This window comes from Paramacrobiotus metropolitanus, unplaced genomic scaffold (genome assembly GCF_019649055.1).
Source record: "Paramacrobiotus metropolitanus isolate TYO unplaced genomic scaffold, Prichtersi_v1.0 Parri_scaffold0000003, whole genome shotgun sequence".
Classification (NCBI taxonomy): domain Eukaryota; kingdom Metazoa; phylum Tardigrada; class Eutardigrada; order Parachela; family Macrobiotidae; genus Paramacrobiotus; species Paramacrobiotus metropolitanus.
In genome coordinates, this window is record NW_026570223.1 from 2,749,362 (window position 1) to 2,768,567 (window position 19,206).

The 19,206-nt window shown below is 39.6% G+C and overlaps 4 protein-coding genes across 4 annotated transcripts; 3 read left to right on the plus strand and 1 right to left on the minus strand.

Moving 5' to 3' along the window:
* The first annotated feature begins 101 nt into the window (after positions 1-101).
* LOC129594467 (uncharacterized) lies at positions 102-1,760 on the plus strand. The gene is made up of 3 exons (XM_055491169.1): positions 102-621; positions 1,135-1,263; positions 1,323-1,760. Exons 1-3 carry the CDS (start codon positions 280-282, stop codon positions 1,473-1,475), a joined length of 624 nt encoding a protein of 207 aa, XP_055347144.1. The 5' UTR covers positions 102-279; the 3' UTR covers positions 1,476-1,760.
* A 5,456-nt stretch (positions 1,761-7,216) lies between these two features.
* Positions 7,217-9,019, plus strand: LOC129595647 (uncharacterized). Its single transcript, XM_055492719.1, has 2 exons — positions 7,217-7,998; positions 8,436-9,019. Exons 1-2 carry the CDS (start codon positions 7,507-7,509, stop codon positions 8,535-8,537), a joined length of 594 nt encoding a protein of 197 aa, XP_055348694.1. The 5' UTR covers positions 7,217-7,506; the 3' UTR covers positions 8,538-9,019.
* A 2,162-nt stretch (positions 9,020-11,181) lies between these two features.
* LOC129595458 (5'-nucleotidase domain-containing protein 3-like) lies at positions 11,182-15,204 on the minus strand. Its single transcript, XM_055492478.1, has 9 exons — positions 14,538-15,204; positions 14,265-14,446; positions 13,733-13,863; positions 13,527-13,623; positions 13,320-13,448; positions 12,630-13,067; positions 12,194-12,502; positions 11,928-12,017; positions 11,182-11,693 (listed from the first exon to the last, which is right to left on the minus strand). Exons 1-9 carry the CDS (start codon positions 14,821-14,823, stop codon positions 11,598-11,600), a joined length of 1,758 nt encoding a protein of 585 aa, XP_055348453.1. The 5' UTR covers positions 14,824-15,204; the 3' UTR covers positions 11,182-11,597.
* Positions 15,205-15,276: 72 nt separating this feature from the next.
* Positions 15,277-17,241, plus strand: LOC129595464 (iron-sulfur cluster assembly 2 homolog, mitochondrial-like). The gene is made up of 4 exons (XM_055492489.1): positions 15,277-15,737; positions 15,823-16,003; positions 16,066-16,193; positions 16,752-17,241. Exons 1-4 carry the CDS (start codon positions 15,661-15,663, stop codon positions 16,924-16,926), a joined length of 561 nt encoding a protein of 186 aa, XP_055348464.1. The 5' UTR covers positions 15,277-15,660; the 3' UTR covers positions 16,927-17,241.
* The last annotated feature ends 1,965 nt before the right edge of the window (positions 17,242-19,206 follow it).

Consider the following 19,206-nt stretch of genomic DNA (forward strand, 5'->3'; position numbering starts at 1 on the left):
TATCTGTAAAATATGTGGATTATCATTAATGTGGTTATCTTGCAATAATTAATAACCTCCGACAACTTTCTGTCAATTTACACCTCGCTGTGTCGATTATAAGCGAAGATTTGTACTCCTAATCTCTACGCTCGCGAAGTACCGAAAGCGAAATAATGGTATTTCAGAGTACTTTGTAAAACTGCCCTTCCGAATAAATGCATTCCACGCTAAATTGTTTATTTTGCTCTTAAAAATATTCAACCACAATCAACCAAGTTCATAGTTAACGCATTTCAAATGCCAACCACTGCGAAGAATCTGTACAAGGAAATAAGCCGAATCTCTTGTTGGGACACTTACGGTAGAACGAAGGTACTGATATTCCTGTTCTCCTTCAGTGCACTAGTTTCGTTTTTCATTGCATACGAAACCGATGACGAGGATGCTTCCATATCCGGCCAAGAAACATACCGCAACATCAAACGTGCCAATGGAAATCTGCTTATTGTCAGCCTTCTCATGACGTTCACTATCAATGCGATTCTGACGGGGATACATTTAGGAGAATGGTTTTTTCCTAATAAATTTCTCACTAAAGAGGGCCGCTTGATCACATCGAGCTGGACATTCCGATTTTCGGTAAGACTCCTAAAATATTTGTACCATAATGCAGTGTGACAAAGAAAATGCAACTGGTTGCAAAGCACAGCTTCCAAAGGCAAATTCAACGGTGCAGAGTACAAACATAAATACCACATAGTTGTAGACTTGTAGTTAAATTACTAATATCTATATGTATAGATATATAAAATGATTTGTGTAGTATACTACACAAATCATATAATTATAGTATTATATATATTAGTGTGATTTACAATGTATTTTATTACATAATGTAATACGTTATGAGTTTGTAATACTTACTTTATGTAGCACTTCCACTGCTGATTTAGATCACCTTTCCCAAGATCTGCTGACATTGAAATTGAAGGCTTATAATTTGACGCATATCATACAGTCAAGTGTCAACTGGCAGTTACCTAACCGCAATTTGGTGTATTGTCGAAGTGATTCCTCAAACGCTGTATAAAATAGTTTTAGTTATTTGTAAACAAAATTGAGAAAACAATTAAATAATAATCTTTATCACAGGAAGTCTCGTATGGTTTGATATCGTCCGTATTGCTCCTCGGAAGTGCTTGCAGTTTGCTTTTTACGGATAACTCATTGGTTTACCACTGCACAAAATGGTGGTTCTGCACATCGACTACTTCAGCGCTGGTAACATATTTATTTCTTGATATTTTTAAAGAGTTCTTACTAACCATTATTGTCTTTAGTTTTTCAGCTTCTTTACAGTCGTAACTACGATGGCAAACTTTCTCATCGGATTGTGCGAGACCTTAAAGGATGTGAAAACTCTAGAGTACCATTTTGGGAAATCGTACGTGGCTGTTCCCGTGGACAATGACCGGATGATCAGCGAAGTTTGAGCAGCTTTAATACCGCCATGAAAGAAAGAACGTATTCTGATCGGCTTATCACTGGATGTCTGTATCTATCTATATTAAATGTACATACATACATTGTCAGTTCAATATTTTAACGTTCGTATTGATTCTGTATACAATTACTGAGCTCCGTAGAAAAAAACCAGCCAACTGAAACTGGTACCGGTACGTAAAAATTAATACTACCTACATTTTTAGTTTTTTATTCTTACAACATCCCAAAAAAATGGTAAGAGCTGCAACATAGGAGCATAAAACGACCATATAGTGGCGTATTGTACATCGTATAATTCGATTTTCAAGGCTGTCAGTTGCACACTGCAACATATTAATATGCTATTAAATTTTATTAAACTACAGCAACGCAGTTTCGAAAAACTTGTTTTCTTGTCAATAAACTTAAACTGAGTAAATTGTGAGCTTAAAAACGTAAAACCATTGGTCCACTGCCCATTGACACAAACTTACAAACCAATTTCCAAAAGGCAACCCACAGTATCAAATTTAACATTGTTGTACTACAGTAATTTCATAAGAAGAGCATTACTTATAATATTTTGTTAAAACTTTCGGACGATCGATCATCCATTATTCGGTACAAACGGCTTGCCATAAACACAAATAAAAGCGCTAAATTTTCGCTCTCTGTTCGGTTTCCTACATCTCGGTACATGCTACGTAAGCAAGGCAGCCAATCAGCATCCATGCAGATCTGCCTTCCACCAATCACGGTAAGTTTACTTGATACCAACCATTCATTAATTTCCATACAAAAAGCCCGCCAATAAACACAAGCGTTCATATGATCCAAACCGGACAGAAGACAGCAGCCAAAATCAACTCGTAATGGACGCCATATTTGAGTTCGAAATTCGACCCCGGTATCTAACCCCCGAAAGGTGATAAGACAAAGAATGCGCTACTAATTAACTTACCGATCTCTGATATCAGATCAAACGATGCGCTACTGGTTACCGATGATAAAACATCAACTGGATAATTAAGAATCACACAGTCTCAAACCATACAGGCAAATCACTGCGGTTTAGACACCAAAGCAGGCTGTGATATGCAAAAGATGCCTTCGCCATAGAACAACAATTCTGCAATGTTCAAGCTGATAATCAGCTGACATCTACAAAAATTGATCCACAGGAAGTACATCATAAGCCGCATTTCACCAGTCTCTTTGGCGATTAAACATCGCAGCGCAGCCTTTTTACCGACGCCAGATCCGGTGCACGAGATCGCATCAATGACTTCAAATCGACGAGGATTCAGATGCTTCGGTTTGCCGGTTTAAACATATCGATCAGCCGCAATATAATAAGTAACTATTATGATGCGTTAACAGCGAGTAGCAGATATAAACAAATCAGCCGTTCAAAACATGCCTTAAATCAAGCCGATAAGATTCTCTTCAAATGCGAACAAAACCATAACCATTACCTATTATTCATAAATGTCGACGCGGTTACGGTGCCTGAGAATGCAAAACCATAACAATCTTCGTCGGAATGTGCGATCTTGAAAACAGGAGGAGAATCGAATAATTTCCGGATAGTTTCAATATCCAGCTAACTAAACAAGAACAAATAATAACAACAGGTGCTCGCTCATGAACACGACACGGAACAATGGGAGATGCATCTCGCTAGTTCCAAGGCCGAACACCACGCCTGCAAATTCATATTTCACACCCATATATAATACGATCATGCACAGTATGTAAAACAAGTCAAACAACAGCTTACAATATAACTCTTCAAAAAAGAAAAAACTATAAAGAAAACTATGGATTATTTATCAGATTCAAGCCTAAAACACAACCTCGAATTACACTGATGAGACTACGGAAGATTGAAAACTTCTGGAGGTTCAACAGCTTTGGTTACAACAATCACAAAATCAATCCGCTCTGGAACTGCTGTATCTCCACAGAAGCAAAATACGAAAACTAAAAAAACACAATTATCGAAGAATTTGAACTTATCGAAGATCTGGAAATTTCAGGAGTTTAGACTTAGAAAGTAGCTTACTGCTTACAGCTTACACTTCGGAAATGGGAAATCAAGAAAATGAATGGATGCTAGACGTTGACCATCAAGAATGAGACGCATTCCAACTGACTGGTGTGGCTGCGCTTTCTCTTTTACAGCTGTCCAACGCTGTTTATGCACGCAGCACACTTCGAAAAGATGCCATTGCACTCTGATCTCGTGAGCGGTGGGGTAGCGCAATGAGGATCGATCAGGACCGGCAGAAGGAGATACGATTCGGCTCCCGCCCAGAGAGACAGTCGATAAATAAAAAAGCTGCAGAGGGCTAGTAAATGGCTTTACCTCGTCTCTCGACGCCCAAATACAGCGCATTTTAACTACTGAACTCCGGTCTGGGGGGAGGCGCCTAAATCTGAAAGACCGGCCCAGACGGACGTGATACCTAGCCGAGACCCGAAAGATGGCGCCAGGGTCCAACGGAACAAAACGACGTCAGCCAGAACGTGGGAAATTCACATGCGTTTTCCGCTGTTTCGGCTGTTCCCGCAAACTACTCCTGGAAACCTAAACGTTCAGTAGTGACCTCAGTACATTCCCTTTAATGGTACCCCCTTTAATATAACGCTATTAATATTCCCTTTGACAGAGCGCATCGTGAGAAAAGAACTGCAGAAGAAAGACTACTCTAGAGTGTCTAGAGCATAAACATTCATAAGGTGAGAATCAGTGCATTTGCGATACTCACTGACTCACTGTCATTAATTTTCCTCTTCGCAACGACTTTGTTGCTGTGGCCTGTGGGCCGTGGCGCCTCTTTTGCACCCCTAACTCTGGGACCACAATGTCATCAACAAAATTTCGGCTTCGCTTCTGCTTTTTTTTTGCTCTGCGGCGGTCGCTGTTTGCATTCTGAGGAAACCCTACACTTGGGGTGCAGACAAATCTTGTGAAGAGGCAATTATTTCTTATTTTAATTTCGGCCACTCTCGCTGATTAAAAAGAAACAAAAAAGAAGACAAAAGGAAGCTGCCTAATGACAAAAATAGGAATAAGTTCATGAGGCGCGACCGCGGACCGACCGACCACTTTCGAATTATTTCTGTCATATACTGTAGCAATTAATTGTTGTGACAAATTTCGTCCAATATCCTTATGCTTATGGTTGGTTTTTTCTTACCGGCCATATTTTTTAGTATAGGTGTGGCGGTTTCCTACCATCAGGACGGTACAGGCCTACGCTACCCGCTCGGTACTCGGTAGTCGTTAATAATGTTATAAATCTGATAAGTACCTCTAGTGCGCTCTACTGCATATTTCCGCGGCTTTGTACTCGTAAAACTACCTGGTGGTTGTTAATCACGTCACTTGCAAGTCTACGACAACGACAAACACGCCATATCAAAGGCATAACCATAAAGGGAACAAACATACGCCGCTTCGCTCTGCTCCGTTCATACAAAGCGGAGCAAAGCGAAGCGGCGTAGGTATGTTGGTTCCCTCTATGGCATATTAAACTTGATTTGGACATTGCAACTGGGTAAAAGCTCTAGCTGCGGACACGGGTCACCTGTGCAATCTTCCCATTGTTGCTGCTAATAAGTAAAACTGCCCCCATACACACAAAACAGGGTGGACGTATTTCTCCAGCATCTCATCCCATCGACACATTCCGATGGAGTGAACACCACATCGACACCAGGGCCACCCTAATGGTTTTTGCAATTGCGGCTGGACATTGGTCACCCAAGTAGTCCAGTCTCGCAAATACCTCTCTTGTGTTTACCGGAATTAGCTTTGCTCATTCTATTTTACTGATTTGTTTTCGACCGCGAATTCACGATATTTTGTTTTCTTATCCAGCTGCAAAACAACAGTTACTGTTAATTACGCACCCAGTCTAGGTGTCGTAAAATTTCCTCTTCCGATCGATTGTGGCAAAGGAAAATGTTTTTATTGACTTTCCGGTGCCAGTTTTTCAAAACTTCGCTAAAGTAAACATAAACTGGAATAACAGTGAGTTACAGTTACACAGCAACATCTACAAACAGAGGCGGTCGGATAACAGAAAGATTTCGTTTAAATTCACCGCCGGTACGTTGGTGCTGTTCCTCGCTGGATTTCTATGCTGACCCGTTGACGAAAATATTCTTTTCTGCTGCTCGCGTTTCGCCTGTTTCCTTTCTATTGCAAATGGCGAGTAGCAACAAACACAAGTACGAGTAGCAGTTATTATAATAAGCAGGTAAGCGACAATTTCCTCTGTTCGCATTGGTTGCCCAGATTCGTTAATCGCTTATGTTCAAATAAATATTTAAGAGGACTTGTGAACTCATTAAGTCAACAAGAATTTTGTATTTTGGAGTAGAAGAATGCCACAATTTGCAAATTAAACGAAACTGAAAAAATTTCTTAGTGCCGAAAACTGATTTGTGGTTAGAAACTTCATATTCGTACTTATGGTTAGACGCTGACTTCGTAACAGATGATTATTTTATCATTTATGTATGTACTCACAGACTACAGTCAAACTTATAAATAAGTATAATGCGCGGACAATCAAAACCCGGGCAAATTTCATGCAAATTTGCTGATGGATTAATTTTTTTCGAAGCTTAAATGTAGTAATTATGTGGTATAAAAACGGAATAGGAGGCTTCTTTTTCTTTTGCATACTTTACAACACTACATATCTATATACATGTATATCCATATATGGAGTATGGAACGGTCGACGAACAGCCAGTATTACTAACAATAACATATTTATATATTCATATTATTCTAGCTTGATTTGCAGAGCTGAACTGCTTTATAATAGTATGATCACGGATTCACGGTGGTGTGATATTGAAATCATAAACCATTGTATTGTAGTAATTAATGTATTGAGAAATAAGTACTACTCGGTACGTACTGTAACTGGTTTACTAATTTTTTCCTGCTCACACGTCGGTATTCCAAGCAGCACGTAATCTAAGCAGTAAGTACTTAGTTATGGTACTTAATGTATTTAGTTATATTTCATAAAATAAGTCTGCCTGCGTATAGGTGCGATTGTAGTAGATTTTTACTGTACCAGTACGAGACCTTCACTTCAATATTTACGACAAACTTAAGATTTACTTTAACTGGAGTTGTGACACACTACTCTGTATAGTTCAAGAGCTGTTTTTTCGAAAGACTTACTAGTACTAGTACTTTCAGTTTCAGACAAAATCGGACTAGGTAAGCAAAGTATAGTTTGCAATTAATTAAACTTCTGTAGAAATGCACAAGCATTGTCTTCTCCTCTCGTAGTGCATCTGTACTCGTATAATTGTACTTGTAAACATAATAATTATGTTTATCGTAATTATTACGATTAGTAAGAACGATTATACCAGCCGTGCTTGACCCGTATGTTGCTCGAAAAGTTTTGGTACGGTTTTAAAGGTCAATGCATTGTATGCCGTCATTAAGCAGCTTTCATCGCACAAAGTAATAAGTCAAATAACGTACCATTATTGCCGAAATATTAATAAATATGTTGTATTTCATCCTGCCTTTGCAGAAAACTTATTGCGAAGCGCCGCCGGCGCATGAATCATAAGCCTCAAAGCACATTGTTGACATGAAACTGCAGACTATTGCATATCGCTCATCACTACTAGACTTCCATGCCAATATAATGTGGGTGCCGTTCGGCGAATTTCGAAGGACACCGAAAACGTAAACGTCCCAGGAAGCACGCTGCGAGAGCGTGTTCATGCGATTGTGGTAGCTCGAAGTTATCGTAAATGTCGCACATTCTGCCTTAAACCATACACCAGTTGACTTATATATAAGTAATCGGAAAATAGACATCGATCTCATTGTTTCACAGATTTCATAATACGTAATTTACACGGAGCTGCATGCCGAGCTTATCTTGCTATCTTTTCGAAAGATCATATTGCATTATTAATTCTTTGGTGAAGCGGGTGTAGAGTTTCGGTCTGTATTTCGGATTCTGGACATATCTTTCGTAAGCCAATATGCCGGTCATGGATTCCGCACGAGGACGGATACCACTAAACAGAACCGGTAGCGGTGTCGAAGAATTACAGCAGTATTCACCACAGTCCGTTTTCTATGCTATGGCGAAATTTAATTCAGCTGTGGCGGATATGGAACATAATGTTCTTGTTCCCTGCCGACTGCAGGATGTTAACGATCCCATGATGGGTGATCTGCATGCCGCATATAAACTACTGGCTAAGACAAAAGTGGATCTGCTGTTCGGCGATGACTCCAAAAAGCTGAGCATGCGCCGACCGGGGAAGGCATCACGGTTAGGAATTGTAGTAGAGAATGGTGAGGGATCCAAAACACCACTGCAGCGGTCGTTGTCGATGAACTCTAATCCGGCATCCAATGCCAGCAGTCTGCCGGAAACACCACTCGACCAGAATTCGCCACCGAATAATGATCCCGCAGTGGGAAATGTGGATCCTACTATGATGATTTTGCATGCTAGTCTCAATCAGGTAAATGCTCGAATCAAGTAAAACCTAAATTGTTATCTTTTGCTGAGTACGCATCGCAAGTTCGCAACACGAGGTACTTGCACTGACGGCAGATCTGAATTTATTTTAATCTTGTGGTTACTTGTGGCCGTATTCTAAATTTCTAATAAAACACAAACAATGTTACTGGCTCAATATAACGCCCGATAGGTTCTGTAGAAGTATACCCGTTAGAAAATATTTAAATCTTAATATTTTTATGAATGTACTATTTTTGTTATGGATGCTTTACTTCGGTATGTCTGCTCACGGTCAGATATAAGTACGTGCATGTATGTAACGAAAAATAACAAATTCTACTTGTAATTACAAAATAATAAGCAATTGCAAACCAAAATAACAATCAATTCCAGTATCAAATAATTTATTGAGTAAGCTGCAGATTTTTCTGTTTGCAGAATCTGAAAAATTTGTATTCAATCTTGGAACAAATGACCGAGGCCGCCAACCGGGTAACGACGCTGTACCTTAATGAAGTTGGCGGTAGCCAGCAGCTCTGAATATCCGGAACCAGGCCACGGCTTTGCAACATTTATTTGATCATCTGAGGATTTTTTTCTCACAAAGATGCCGCTAGTAGGAATTGAAAGCAACGTAGCATTTATCTGGAAATGAAATTATTTGTAACATCTATGGATAGCACTTCCCAAAGATGTCTTTGGTAAACCTCGCATGATTTTCTGCGGCAATTGTCGGCACAACATGCACAACAAAAGTTTCGACATTTTAAGGATCATGTTTAAATATTATTGTCGATATTGTGCATTGCCATCTTTGTATTTATGTACAATGCTATTGAAATTTAAATTAATTTAAGAGTTTTATTTCGTTTTGTTCTGTGAGTTGCTATATAAATAACATACGCAATAATGTCTTTTCTGTCTGACAGTGTATGGCTTGTCCTATATTCTCACAATATTTGATGCTGCTAAAATTCCGTGATGAACCGTGGTCTCATAAAGATTTAATGAATCAACTGTGACATGTTTCCTAATTATGGTACCGGTATTTTTCTTTCCTGTAATTATCCTGGTCTGCTTTGTAATCAATTCAGACGTTTATTTCTCCATGCGCGCTATTTTCTCTTTTTTATGTCTGCAACAATATGCATGTATTTATTACGGAACTATTTAATTAGGGAATTTTTTTTCTTTCTTTTTGGCAGTAAGTATGTAGCAAGTAAAGTAAATATTATGTACAGTAATTTGGGCAAGTACTGCACGCAAACTATAGCTAAGACTAGTAAGCTTTCAGTTATTCGATTGGGCAAATGTACTGGAGCATTAATCTATGAATAACGATTTACGGTAAAAACTGTTGGATTAGAACTATAAATATGCCACGGACACTTATAATTTGCAGTTTTGTCCAATTCGACAATTAAACTTTCAGTTCCGTCTATGATCCATGGCCATTACCCACTGGTAAACACAGAATTACTCAAACCCAGCATCAGCCATGCTCTGTAAGCGTGAAGTTTTTTTTTGCCAAAAACCGCAAATTAATATTGCCATGGGATACGTTAGTCACAAAGTCGAGCCGGCATGTTAAAAAAATTGGAACATTACACCATCAAAACCACCGCATAGCACAGAGTAGTGTTCGAAGCAGGTTTGGCAGTTGTTACTCGTTAACGTTAACGATGCACGGTGACTTATTTATATGTCGATGTATGGCGGCGGTACACCAATATCCATTAATATCAATCAGTGCCAGAATATATTGTTGTATTAGAGTAGCGCCATGAATTGTATTTAATTCATTTCCGGAGCGTAGCGTTTTTTTCTCAATGAAAAAAATTATTACAACTGCAGAAGTCCTAGCAGTTAGGATTTGGATAACATTAATGTACCCGTTACCCGTAATAAAATTAATTTCCGATGCTTCTTCATCATTATTAGCTCGACTGCTGACTCAGGCCAAATGCCGGCGACATTGGCCATGGAAGACGTTGCTTAATAGGCTTTCAGCACAATCTAGAGATTAACTGCAGTTACAGCATCTCCATTTAAAAATTAAAACAATAGCGGATTTTTCCAAACAACAATGTATTTTTAAAGGTGAAACGTTTGGTTCCCTAAAACTGTTCGATAGATGAATCAGCTGCCTTTTGGTCAAGATCTGGCTGTTTATTTTAGCCGGAAGTAGTCCGTGACCTGTACTTGACGGGTGAATCACGAATGCTGGTTATTGTTTTGAACAAAACAAACTTCTCAGTTGCCAAAATCATCGTTGATTAATGTGCAATTCGTATTTTCTGATTTTTGGTGTCTGAAAGTTGACGCATCCTGAAGTGACCGACCAGACAACTGCTACGCATTTGCTGGCAGAACCGGAAAGCGTAGAAGCGGATATTACGTTGTTTCCGGTAGAAAGCGGCTTTTATCAGGAGTACATTCACTGCCCAGAGTCCAACAAAAAATGAACCCACACATTCCTGATTACATCTCCACGCCGTACTTATTGTTAATATAGTAACAGGCATAATCGACCGGAGCGTAGCGAAGGTCCTCTTAATTCATTCAGCACCAATGCAAAAATGTGTCTGTGTCCGTTGCGAAAGGTTGTTACGAAAGGTCATTACGAAAATGTTTCTGGCTGGTTATGTTGCTAAGTTGAAATTATTGATTATGTTAATTGTAAGTTAAAATTGATTATCATTTGCACAAGCGAAAAGCTGCTTTCTGCGCTCCGGTCTGCCATTGCACGCCAACGTGCATTTTTCCTATTATAATATTAGTACTGCTAGTGACTTAAAGTACTGTACAGTACTTAGGTCTTCACTGTCTCGGTAATACCATAATTATGGCAGAGAAACCAGCTGAACACCAGTAAAGGCTCAGAGGATAATATTTTATGAACGAACAAAACTGTGGGAATACAGTTTGCCCCTGCGAAGTAAAGTCCATTTTCTTTCGATAATTTGTGCCGAAGATGGATACCTTACGGCTTACAATATTAGTAACAGCGCTACTGCCGCTAGTAACCTCGTTTCACCTTCAGGTTACCTAATCTTGGCGATAACGCATAACAATTGTAGTTTGCTCGTACGATCCAGTTTTATCGAGCTAATCAGTTCGATTGCCAAAAATGCATAATTGTACCATAATCACGTTGATCACCATCTGATCGTCGGATTTACCGTTGGAAACACGCTTGTTCGTTAACATCAAGCAAGTCACAATCGGGTATTTACAAATTAGTACAAGAATAATGCATGACCGGCTCGTGAATATTCCAGGAAAACAGTATACAGAAAGCACAACATTGCCTAACAGCGACGTTTCGATCCACTGCGTGCCTGGTAAATTTAACACAAAAACCAGAATGCCGATGAACTAACGGGGAGATTACAATTTTATGACTTCAAGTCAAAAAACACCGGAGATACACAATAAATATTTTTTTTGCATGGTACATACACACGGTAAAACTTACATTAAAGTATTTTAATTTATATCTGTTAAGTTATCACAGGAACAAACCACAACTCATTAATTAAAGACCTTCTAAACACAGAGCCCATTATCGAAAACACTAAAACCCATATTTAACGCAAACTATCGCTTGTAATACCATTTTGAATCGGCAAGCGGAAGTAGTGGGTGATCTTCGTGTACAATTTCTCCCACCAATTCATTTAACATCCGGGAAATCTGTAAAGGTACGCTCAATCACTTCCCAAACAAGGAATAAGAACACTCGACAAGGACGGGACAAAGATCAAATCAGCATGCGGCCGTCCATTCTTTGTACGGTTCCAACATTCGCATATCACGCCAAGCAGTGTTTTATTATTATGACAACGCATTCGCAAACATCATGCAAAACGGGCACATTCACGTCAGGGTCGCAGGTCGCCGATAACGCTGAGATTCGGTGCGTCCTACCTGCCACTCATGAGGCAACGCTGATCTCGCCGGATAAAACGTATGATTTAGAGAAAACGGCAATAAATTACTCAATGCCGATGTGTAAATCTGTAAAAACAAACCGTTACGAAGTAAATGATAAAATTTAATGCTTTCACCACGGTTCGCAATTAAAGTTACAAGCACAACAAAAACATCGAGAACTATTTTAGAAGCACGAAACTTCCGTCAGCCACAATAATGCCGTGTCGCTACCAATTACGAAACTGCTAATTCAAACTCACGTCTGCAAACCGAGATAATCTCCGGAAAAGATAAGTCGGATTATGGTGAGTGCGAAATAGTGAGCCGAAATATGGATTGAACATAGACTTTAGGCGCTGTCGCATGGAATCCCGTTCGTCCAACCAACCATCCAAAATGAGATTTTTTTCTCTCGAATCTGCCATCTGTTGCAACTGTTCGATCAGGAACTGCAGCGTTGATAACCACGTCAAATCCCGAACGAATTCAGATGAACTCTGAATGAGAATTTCGCGTTCCAATTCCGGAATGATCGCACCCGTCCGCCAACCGTGTTTCAGGGTCACATCCTAAAACGTGAAAATTAACAGAATACATTTTAGCAGTCGTTAACATTAGAATATATAAAAACAGTTTCTTTGTATTATATTACTGATGAAGCTACGTGTACAATAAAAGAAAGTCCCGTTTGCTCACCGCAAGATCACTGTACACATGATCACCGAAATACAAAACTTGCGACCCAACCCATCCGGTCAGTTTGAGAAAACTTGAGAGATTCCCCTCGATATAAACCTGCCCCTTTTGCAACTCCGTGACTTTGTCCCACGAGTGTGAATCGGTGGATAAATTTACCAGCCGGAACGGACGATTTGTTTGATAGAAGAATTTTGGCTTCCTAGCCTGGCACACCACAACATCGAATAAATCCTGCCAATCCGGACCAATTAGATGCTTCAAACCAGTTTCAATAAAGCGGAATCCGCTGTTTGTGATCAAAAATATTTTCTTTCCGTTGTCATGTAATCGGTTCAGAAAGTCTCGGATACCACAGTCTTGTAAGAGATACTGAGGGACATCGGACATTATCGCTTTATACATCAGTCCACTACTATGCACAGACTGTATGGCCATCTAAAAACGAAAACGGGCATTAGTCACTTTGAAAAAGTTTATCCAGGTTGCATGTAGGCACTGGATCTTAAGTCACCGTGTCACACGGTAACTTAAGACACACGGTCCGTGTGTAAAAACTGAACATAATAATACACTGCTTAAGCACCACCTAATGTTTTGATTTCCGGTTAAGCGGGAAACTACAAACTTTCCGTTACAGATCAAATTAACTGACGTCTGACGTAATTCGCTAAATAGTACTGTACTTACAAAAACATCCCAGTAAACAAATTCTGAATCGAACGGAATCTGATTCTGAGTAAAATATTCCACAGTATTGGCCAGAAGCATGGTTTCCGGAGGCGAAAACAGATCTATTAAATGCACCATTGTTGGTCCCTAGAAAGTGCGAAAAAGCACCACGGCTGTAATAATGTTGACGCAACACTCCGTGAAAACAACAAGCGAGTGACGTACAACATTTTTTCCGTAGAAATTATTCAGCATGTCTAACGGAATGTGTGTTCCACCATAAATTTCACGAACTTCATCATCCGTCACCGGGGTCAAACCTCTACAACAGCAAACCGCCAATATCGAACCGGTTATGCAAACAATTATTTCTGCAGAAGTACACCGAATCAATAGGTGTAACGGTACAACGTGAAACTCTTCCAGCATACCTGTACACAGTACCTAATTGTATGTTGTGATAGGAGTCGATCTTCATCAGCAAAGATTTTCCAACATCGAAATGCAATCCCCTAACGCTGAACGATGGATTGTACGGCATTTCAAGAATTTGGGCTGGATACTACAGAAAATTTAACAAATTTAAAATATAAAATAAAACATAAAATTTAACAAATTTATATCAGAGTAACAAAAACCGGCATATAATAATTACACAATAAAATTTGTCCTAATTAAACAATAAAATTTGTCATAAAAGGCCAAATAGAAGTAAATTGTACGTGTATTGATTATGTATGATGCAGAGCAACAGCATTATCTGCGTGTACTAGAGTTAAACATTAACTAGCTGCAAAGTACTGCAACAACTTCCTTAAAATTAAATGCACGTATTAACAGTCAAAAGAAGCTTTAACAGCTTCGACGCTGAAATTTAAAGTGACCAGTGAAAAACAACAGCTGGTACAGAAATAGCAAAATAAATCACACTGCAGAAAAATTGTCAACTCAGCTGTACATCACCTTGCAGTGATCGACGAGGTGTTGTTTGGCGAAGTTGTAGATGAGCGGATGCAAAGTGGGAGCATACGCTGCCAACGTATAGTCGTAATCAAATCCGAAAACATCCACATCCGCCAGCTCCAGCTCATTATTGGCAAAGACACCTCGAGGATTTTTGAATTTCAAATCAAATTCTCCTTGCACTACAACGGGATCTCGTGAAACCACAGGAAAAGATCACTAGCCAAATAATTTTGTAATCTATATAACCGCTCATTTAGCATAAAAACCAACCTTCAATCGCTCTCTTGGCCCGCTCGTACAATTCCAGTATGCGCCGCACCGTATCCAGAACAGGTTCTTCGGGATTAATGCTTTCCGGCACCCGAGTTGAGGCTTGCTCACGAGGAGCGTAACTGTGGGATTTTTCCAGCTTTTCAGCTGCTGGAGAGGGTCCTGATGATAGAGAGACTAGCCTATCTCGTCGTGCATTCGTGGCGCGTAAAATGCTTCCTTCAAAGATCACTGGCCCGAGCTGGAGAGATCGAAGCGCGCGAGTACAGAGCTGAGTTAAAAGCATTGTGTCAGTTCACCAAAATCCTCGAAAGAAGCGTACATCAGATCTTCCTGTTGGCTGCAGAACAAGGACTAGTCGGACCATTCGTCCGCGAATTTTTAAAAGTGATGGGAGGTCTATGCTCTATACAAATGCAATATCAATAAGCGGACATGGTGCAATATACAGTAATAAAATCGGAATCCTTGCAGCTATGACGTTAGTAAGCTTTTATCAAGAACTTCATAGCGAATCCAGATCAGCTAAAGATCTGCAAAGTTTTTCCAAATAAGATTTCCACTTTAGAAAATTAACCACTAAACTGACGAGCTTAACAATTTTAAGACCATACAACAGTCGTGACGCATTCTCTGCCGTCACGTAGTACTTCACAATTTCACAATATGAAAACATAGGTTCAAACAGCTGATCGGTCTGCTCCATTCATTTCAAATTTGCTTACGATTCGACATCTATGCATTCCACACCAACAACCAGTGACATCACTACGTGACTATTGTACACACACATACGGTCTGTGATTTTGAAGAACTCTTCTGTACTACGAATTTAATAAAACTGATACAATACATAATCTTTACAGTTTTGTTAAAATTAACTTCAAACTTATAAGTGACTTTAAGTGACTTTAATATTGTTTCTCCATGTGCTATTATCTTTTTTGGGTAGAAAAAAACTAGATTCCACTGTTTCCCGTCCCGTGACTTTTTGTGAACGAAGTTACACACGAACTTACATTACTGTAACATCAGTCATTTCTGATTATATCGTCCGCCGAAGACGTATTAAGTGTTCGTATTGGGACAGCATTTCGGGATCGGGCCTGACTACAAATCATTTATGGATCGTTTGGGACTGTTGTTTCTTCGAGGTTTCGTGATGACATCTGGACGGGTTGTCCCTACTATGTCTGTCAAGTAAGAAATGAATGCGGAACATGTTGCCGTGATGGTAAGCTCACTAAGCTGTGATTCGACTGATCCTTCCCATTGATGCTGATAGATCTGCGGCGACTAGACCCAAGTTTTACCGACATTTATCAACAAACTTGCGATGTCGGAGCATTCGCTTCTCACCAGCTCCTTGGGGAACGCTCAGTGTGCGACCTGCTACGAGCACTGTTTCAGCGGAATCAGTGCAGGATGACGAGCCCATCATCCGTCTGGCAGATAGTTGTGTTAAAGTAAGAATTGCTGGAATGCTTCATTTGTTCTTGGCATTATTTTTAGTATTGTTCTCTCATAGAGGTTGAAAAGACTGCAGAGCGAGGAGCCAGGAACGGAGTTACTGTTGAGAGTGGCCGTGGAGGGAGGCGGATGTTCTGGGTTTCAGTACAATTTCACTCTCGATCACCAGATTAATGATGACGACAAGTAAGCATGCTTTACTCAAATACTTCTATGCATCCTGGCTTATATACCGTATATATATATATATATATATATATATATATGTATATTCTGTAATAGAAATCAACTTAAAAATTTCGAAATAAGTAGATGTACCATGTGACTGGTTTTCTTAGTGTTGTTTTTTATTGGCGTCAATATTGGCTTTTTGTAACGTATGGCTGATCGTTGTTACCGTTTTGTTTTGTGTTTACACATTGTCGGTATTGTTGCAGCAGCGAAAGCTGTTTCACAGTTTTCATTCTGTTGCTTCTGTTAATTTTCTTTCTCTTTGGGTTGAAATCTTCCAAAAAACCGGAAACATATAACGTACGGCTTCAGTTTTTCTTAATAACATAGCGTACTTAGTACATACTACATACAGTAGTAAAAATGTACGGAGTCTATACACTACTGCATCTGTATTTGTTTTTTTTGGTACTGTAAAATTCAGAATAGAATTCTGTGTATAATAAGTACTCACAAAGCAGAGCCACATTCAGAAAGTTTTCTTGAGGTGTTTATGTGCTGAATATTTTACAGAGTTTTCGAAAAAGATGGAGCTAAAGTAGTAGTGGACGAAGTGTCCCTGGATTATCTCAAAGGATCCACAGTGGAATTCTCCGAAGAATTAATTCGTTCGGCATTTCGAGTGGTCAGCAACCCAAAAGCTGAGCACGGGTGTTCGTGTGGATCATCTTTTTCTGTAAAAATATGATCTCTTATTGGTCTTGTATTTATTCTAGTGTTTGCCTTTGCGATGTGCATGTTTGTAAGTGCAATATTGGACAATTTTTCTGTGATAGCGTAATGGTGAGTAACGGTCCTTCGAAAGGCTTGTGACAAATTAGTGTGCTCGAAATGTCCCAGTGGGAAGAAAGTACTCCAAAAATCCTAAAAAACTGTAAACCAGACCTCGTGGTATAGCTAACGTTGGTAGCAGAAAATTATGGTATAACACTCGCAAAATTTCGGCGATTGTGTTATACACGACATCCCACGCAAAGTAAGCAAAATGTGTTAAGAGCTGGCCATTTAAATCGATTAAATCATTTCCATATAAAATTGCTACGAGACTAATTATGACAACGCTCCAGCTGAATGTCTTGAGCCTGTATGCTGGATGAAAAAGCCAGAGAAATACAATATGATTGACAAATCCTTGTGTAATTTGCACAATCCCCATAATGACATCTAACAGCTGATCTGTCAAAGTTTTCTGCGTCTGCATGTTTTCCAAATCGGAACCGGCATCGTACAGTGCAGCATGCTGCTGGTCGAACCGCCTTAACATCGCGATGATCTTATTCTCCATTTCCAGAAATATCATATCGCGAAAATGAAAATATTCATCTAAAAATTCCTCCACCTCTTCCTTATGATCATCAATAATATTGCTGATACTTTCGAAATGCGCTTCTTTAGCCTCTTCTAAACTGACGACTTTTCGCGTAATGGACTGCACAACCAAGCTAAGGTCATGGACAATCCGTTGGACTTTGGCCAACTCGCGTTTATCATCTTTACCCTTGGATTCCGCCACTTCTTGCAGAACATCAACATCCATTTTCAGATCCGTCAGTAGGTCTTCTGCATCGCGAAACATAGCCAACAACGCCCGATACTCAGTATCCACACTAACAAATCGACTCGTCTCTTCCGGAACTTTTCGCGCAGCGTTTTCGTCCAGTTTCGCTAATGTCTCCACAACTTTTGGAATTTTACCCGTGCTCTTAGAATGTGCGCTTTTCAAGTTAGGCATCGAAATTCGAAAGAGTTTCGGCGTCTTTAGTGAGCGCAATTTAAAAGCTGAACGTGCACTTGACCTTATTCTCTTGCGAAGGCGCGAGGCCTTTTCCTTTTTGGAATGCAACCATGTCGCCGTGCGGTAACCTTTACCGTGTTCTGCGGTATGCTTGATGGCTTTCCGGGATTTTCTGTGCGGGAATATGCGCCGCAAATTGGTTTGCAGTCTGTCGCGTACATTAATCAGCGCTTTCTCCCCTTTTTCTTTCCAGTTCCAGTTAACGTCATTAATGTCGAAACTGCTGCTAGATGAACTATTGGACATTCCAACCGTATTCCTGGAGAAATGGTCCCCATTCTCCTGAATTAGAGATTTTGTTGATTTGGTCATGATCATATCTGACGTTTGTGGTTGTGTGTCGATCCGTAAAAGATTCTGGCGGATCTTTTCGATAGGTAATTCCTGGCCGATCTCGCGCGTGTACTCCGGATCCGCTGCATCCGAAACAGCGAAAGACCGCTGTGTTTCAGGAGAGCGGGTAATAACTGACATTGTGGGACCAAAATTGTTTATAAAATTAAGGATGTAAGGCAATAATTTTATGATGTCAGTAAATGTATACTACACAATGGCGCGTTTAACTTTATCTGGTTAACTCTGGTGGCGTATTTAATATAATTCTTTGATAGATCACAAAATTCATGAGCACTGGGCACTGCTAGAGTAACATACGAACTGTAAACGCTAAATTCAAAAGAATGACATAAAAAATTTTAAAAACGGATTGCTTCCCAGAGAAAATGAAAGTGTAATTTGGCTGAAGTGTATGAGCATCAAGCTACATATACCAACAGCATGTACGTCTGTAGTTGCACTTCCCATCATCTAGCAGTTAGAACGGCATTTTTCGTCACATGAGTTGCTAAGAGTGAGTTAAACGCCATTTTTATTCCTGTTTTTGTATTATGATGTATAATAAATAACCGCTCGAAGAAACCTAGTTTTCAGAACAATGCTGTACTTAACAATATTTTTTGAAATTGTGCACCTTGATGATGTTGGAGAGGTCGAGATGTTACACTTTAGTATTGCAACAACTCAAAGCATTACGACGAATACAACGCTGAATACAACTGTTCATAAGACTTAAAAGTACACAATTACACTATAGTATTTGGATAAAAGAAATCCACTTTGCGAAAACGAAAGAAGGAACAAAAGGAAACTCATCAGAGACCGGATCCACGTAAG